The sequence below is a fragment of the Cucurbita moschata genome, unplaced genomic scaffold (assembly GCF_002738365.1).
Source record: "Cucurbita moschata cultivar Rifu unplaced genomic scaffold, Cmos_1.0 Cmo_Scf00017, whole genome shotgun sequence".
In the NCBI taxonomy this organism is placed as follows: Eukaryota; Viridiplantae; Streptophyta; class Magnoliopsida; order Cucurbitales; family Cucurbitaceae; genus Cucurbita; species Cucurbita moschata.
Window position 1 is genome coordinate 290307 of NW_019268533.1, and position 5873 is coordinate 296179.

The 5873-nt window shown below is 36.9% G+C and overlaps 1 protein-coding gene across 4 annotated transcripts in view; it reads left to right on the forward strand.

Annotated features, from left to right (window-relative positions):
* Positions 1–5873, forward strand: part of LOC111455210 (callose synthase 7-like) — a 25138-nt gene that overhangs the window by 15481 nt on the left and 3784 nt on the right. For all 4 annotated transcript variants that reach the window (XM_023096782.1, XM_023096785.1, XM_023096784.1 and 1 more), the window contains 8 exons: positions 73–182; positions 259–378; positions 480–548; positions 667–850; positions 959–1070; positions 1498–1620; positions 1767–1885; positions 2016–2099. In XM_023096782.1, the coding sequence (XP_022952550.1) occupies positions 73–182; positions 259–378; positions 480–548; positions 667–850; positions 959–1070; positions 1498–1620; positions 1767–1885; positions 2016–2099 (921 nt within the window). The remainder of the gene's footprint in view (positions 1–72; positions 183–258; positions 379–479; positions 549–666; positions 851–958; positions 1071–1497; positions 1621–1766; positions 1886–2015; positions 2100–5873) is intronic.

Here is a 5873-nt window from a genome sequence, read left to right on the forward strand (position 1 = left end):
TTTTTTTTTTTTTTTTTTTTTTTTTTTTTTTTTTTTTTTTTTTTTTTTTTTTTTTTGCTGATTTATGATTAGTGTTTTAACTCCTTATTACAAAGAAGACGTCCTTTATTCCGATGAGGAACTTAGAAAGGAAAACGAGGATGGGATATCCATTTTGTTCTATCTCCAAAAGATATATCCTGGTGAGCTTAATCTTCCTGCCGTTTTTACATTTAATGCCATGGACAGCAACTTACACTTGCGTTGGCTGTATACTAGATGAATGGACCAACTATCAGGAGCGACTTAGAGAACCAAAACTTGGGTGTACTAAAAAGGACAGCAAGGAGTTAATACGCCAATGGGTATCCTACAGAGGGCAGACATTATCAAGAACAGGTTGAAAGAAATTTCCTCTATCTCTCTCCCTCTTTTGTGTTACAATTAATGAACCCTAACCTTAATACTTGCTACATTTATAAATCTTGATGGTTTATCAGTACGAGGTATGATGTACTACCGAGATGCGCTTCAGCTTCAGTTCTTTCTGGAATTTGCTGGGGAGAATCGTATGTTTTCTAATTCTATTTTGCTATTATCATGAGATTCAGAATCTAAGCCCGATCATGTTCCCAAACTGAGTAATTGATATACTTGATATCTAGATTTTCCTTATTTTCTTGACAGCTGGTGGTTATCGAAACATGCACTTAAATGAAAAGGATCAGAAAGCATTCTTTGATCGTGCACAAGCTCTGGTTGACTTAAAATTCACCTATGTTGTCTCATGTCAAATCTATGGTGCCCAGAAGAAGTCTGATGATGCTCGTGACCGAAGTTGCTATAGCAATATTCTCAATCTGATGTTAACGTAAGTCAGCTGTTAATATGCTGTTGCTAACCTTTACAAATTTCAAAGACTACCTAAAAGTTCCCTGATTTTATTATGGATAGAAGTAAATAAATAAAAAATATGCAGGTATCCATCTCTACGTGTTGCTTACATAGATGAAAGAGAGGAGACAGTGAATGGGAAGTCCCAGAAGTTTTATTACTCAGTTCTCGTGAAAGGAGGTGATAAATTAGATGAGGTATGGGAGAATAGCTTCTGAATTTTATACTTGCCCGCTGTTATATTAGTAGTTGCAACCATTTTCTGGTTACTTCCAATTTTGCATGCGATGTGCCACAATTATTTTAAAAATTGCATTTTCTACGTAGGATTCTGATATAGTTCTTATTTTTTCTTAAAAAAATAAATAATTGGAGCTTTAGGCTTGATTTGACCACATAACTTCTTTTACCACAAAATTTGAGGTATGGTATACTTTTATTTTAATTCTTTGAACAATTCCTAATGATAATCATGGTCATCCTTCAGTCTTTATCTGTAGGCAAGTGGTGGCATAAGTGTCTTGGTTATGTTCCTCATTGAAGAGTAGCAGCTGGAGCTAGGAGTTAATTTTTTAGGGGACTTTCCCTGGATTTTGCAGTTCTAATTGCTTGCTATATATTTAGGAAATCTATCGAATCAAGCTTCCAGGTCCTCCAACAGCAATTGGTGAAGGAAAACCTGAGAATCAAAACCATGCCATTATTTTCACTCGTGGACAAGCGCTGCAGACCATAGACATGAACCAGGTGATTTACCTTTCCGTCTTCGGTTGAAGATAGTGTATCATGACACCTTTTTACTGTGTCATTGTTCAATTTGTAGGATAATTATTATTGTAGAAAGTTGATTGTTTGCAACTTTACAAATCTCAACAAGTTCATGTTTCTCACAGGACAACTATTTTGAAGAAGCTTTCAAAATGAGAAATCTTTTGGAAGAGCTCCAAAAAACCCGTCATGCAGATCGAAAACCCACAATCTTGGGTTTGAGGGAGCATATCTTTACTGGAAGGTCAGTTAAGTTGAATCTAGTAACTGCTATCTGAGAATGCAAGTAGTCAGTTTTCAATATAGACATTTTTGGTTTGACATTTAATGGTTGACGATGCTTTATACCTGTTTCCTTCCCGTATCTTCTACAGTGTTTCATCTCTTGCATGGTTCATGTCCAATCAGGAAACTAGTTTTGTAACTATTGGCCAACGAATTTTGGCAAATCCTCTAAGGTAAGTCATTGATTTATCTTTATACAATTTCAATGTATGTGCAATACTTGCAAATATATGACATTGACTTCCTGCATTTAGTTAACTTTTGGATTTAATCAGTAAGCCTATCTATTAATATTTTAACTTCTTTTTTTATGGGCATTTTGTGGGTCTATGTGTGTCTTGGTGCTTTTCCAGTTTCTGTTTTCCTTTCGACACTCTTTGTCATCTTGCAATTTTGAAAATGGCTGCAAAATGGTTTCTTTAGATGCTACTAAGAAATAGGGAAGGTGTAAGCCATTTTTGGTCTAAGAGATACCTGCATGAGAACATGAACTGGTGGCAAGAAGATTTGCAATGAAAGTAAGCTAATTGTAAGGACTATTTCCAGGGATTTAATTATGGATTGCTTTATTTCGTTCATCTACTTTTGATCTTTTCTTCAACCTTGTAGTGCGTACTCTATTGCTATCACGATCATTTTCCTTCCCCTTTGCTTAGGTTTAGTACTAGCTTGTATAATAGTGCCTTGCACAAAATTATACCTTAGAGTTGTATGATTGACAATAAAAGTTAATCTTCTCTTTCAATATTATTATTATTATTATTATTATTTTGTAATACCAGAGTTATGCAATCGTCATCAGTAATAAACTATATCATTGATATCATCTCCAACAACTAAATAAATGAAAAGAACCTAGTCAATTTTATCCGCGTTTCTATCTTGGGCAATTACTCTTAATGAATAAACTTAATTCATCATTAATTATATGGTTGCACATGGATAAATTTTGACAATGCCAAATCTAAGAAGTTCATTGGGTACATCTTGGAGTTAGATTCATTTGGTAGATATATGTATTAGATTATTCATGTATAATACATGTATTAGGTAGATTCGTGACTTGGTATTTGGTACATGTATGACCATGGAGGATTTTCCAAAAGGCCTATATAAGGACCACCTATGTAGAGATTTCAAAGCAACTAAGAAGAGAATACATCTCTTCCTCTAGAAAATAAAAAGACAGATTTGAGTGTTGAGAGAATTCTGCCTCATTTTCATAAAAATTTTACATTGCTCCAACAAAGTGGTATCGGAGCCAAAAATGGTGAGTTCTGGAAAGATGTCGTTGGGTGCTGTACTACTGCCATGTCTAGTGAAGTCAAACTACAATAACTAGAGTATTGAGATGCGATCCTTGCTCGGGTGCAAGATGTATGAGATGTACTTCAAGACGATTACACCGAACTAGAGAAAATTGGAGAACATGACAATAAGTGACATCAGGACGCAGAAACAAGCACGAATGAGGGACAAAACTGTTGTGCACTTATTATTCCAAGTAGTTCATGAGTCAAATTTTGAGAAGATAGCAAACGCAACAATGGCCAAACAGGCATGAGACATGTTGGCAAAAGGTCTTCAAGGGGGCTGATCGACAAAGTGTGACTCCAAACACTTTGCAGTGAATTGGAAGTTGAAGGAGTTGGAAGGCATATCCGACTACATCACACGTATACAAACTGTGATGAAACAACTTAGAAGCAACGATGAAATTCTCAAGGAGTCGTGGGTTGGAGAGAAAATTTTGTGGTCGCTGAACGACAATTTTGAGACTGTTGTGTGCATCATCAAGGAGTTGAAGGATCTAGAAGATCTAATTGTTGATGATCTTGTAGGTTTGCTAGAGGCACACAAGCCGTGCAAGAAGAACGAGTCGCAGAAGGAAGCTCTACAAGCCAAGGCGTCCATCAAGGACGAAAAGGTGTTTTACACGCAAAACTCTAGGACGACAACACAATTTGGTATCTTGATACTAGAGTTTTGCGTGTAAAGCACCTTTTCGGATGGACGCCTTGGCTTGTAGAGCTTCCTTCTGCGACTCGTTCTTCTTACACGCAAAACTCAAGGACGACAACACAATTTGGTATCTTGTGGAAATGACGGATAGTTCATGAGCTTCCTTCTACTTCACAACACGAATTATTATTTACAAGTAGGTGGTGTGGAAGGTTCAATCAAGGATGTGTATTACGTACCTAATCTCAAGAGCAATATTTTAAGCATGGGGTAGCTTATGGAGAAGGGATTCTCAGTATCTATGAAAGATCGGTTGTTGCAATTGAAAGATAGTGTAGGGCATTTGGTAGCACAAGTTGAAATGACCAAAAATCGCATGTACAAGCTAAATTTTTGCCTTAACAAAGTACTGCGGCCAAAGGAAAAATCGGACTATTCTTGACATGGTCCGATCAATTATGAAGAGAAAAGGAATGTCGAAGGAGTTTTGGGTGGAAGCAATATTGTGTGCGGTTTATAGGCAGAATCGATGTCCTCATGAGAAGTTGGGAGATCAGACACCACAAGAAGTATGGAGCAGATAAAAGCTTTAAACTGTTTGATTTGATAGAGAAGGTGGTGTTGGTCAGTCGGGATGTGCAAGTGAATGAGTCTAGTTCATGGGATTAGGAAAGATCCACTGAGGTGATAGTCGAGAAAAAAGAATCATCTGCACCAACTAATACTCCACCAATTGTCAATGATGAGATGAGCCTAGACATCCAAGGATGCGCACCATGCAAGACTTGTACGACTCGACAAGTGAGGTACATTTAATTTGTCTTTCAGTGGATGCTGAATTAATCACTTCTAAAGAAGCTATACGAGATGAGAAGTGACAAACAACCATGGATGAAGAAATAAGATCCATCAAGAGAAATTAGACGTGGGAGCTGGTCGAATTACTAAAGGGAAGTTAGCCCATGGTAGAAAAGTGGGTGTACGAGAAGAAGATGAATGCTCAAGGTAGAATAGAGCTGTACGAGGCGAGGCTCATTGTAAAGTGCTATCAACATAAGGCAGGGATAGACTATGATAAAGTGTTTGCGCCGGTTACAAGGATGGAGACAATTCGTCTCTTCATTGCTTTGGCAGCTCAATTAATTTGCAAATTTTTCAGATGGATGTAAAGTCGGCTTTTTTGGATGACTTGCTAAAATTATAGGTCTACGTAGAGCAACCACCGGGATATGAGAGAATTAGGGGAAAAGAGGAAGGTGTTGAAATTGAATAAGGCACTTTTCGGATTAAAACAAGCACCTTGAGCTTCGAATACCCGCATCCACAGTTAATTCAAGAAGAATGGGTTGACTCAATGCACAAATGAGCATGCAATCTATGTGAAAAGAAGAGAGGTACTCTGCTCTCTGTCGCTATTTATGTTGATGACTTCATTTTTATGGGGAATAATGATGAGATGATAGAGGAATTCAGAAGAGTGATGACTCGACAGTTCAAAATGATGGATTTGGGCCTGATGAAGTACTTCCTTGATCTAGAGGTAAGACAAGAAAATGATGGAATTTACGAGTCACATTAAGCATATGCGAAGGAAATTCTGAAGAGGAATAAAATGACGGGTTGTAACTCGGTATTAACACCTATGGAACCTAGAGCGAAACTTTCTAAGTATGATGGTAGGGAACGAGTTACAATCCATAGGACCTACTATCATGAACAGATTTTGATTTTGAAAAGGCCAAAATCTAAGAAGTTCATTAGATACATCTTCGAGTTAGATTCATTTGGTAGATACATGTATTAGATTATTTTTGTATCACCATAATGATAGTACATGTATTAGGTAGGTTCGTTATTTAGTATTTGGTACATGTATGGCCATGGAGTATATTTCAAAAGGCCTATATAAGAACCACCTAGGTAGAGATTTCAAATCAACTTGAGAAGAGAATACATCTCTTCCTCCAAAAAAAAAAAAAAAAAAA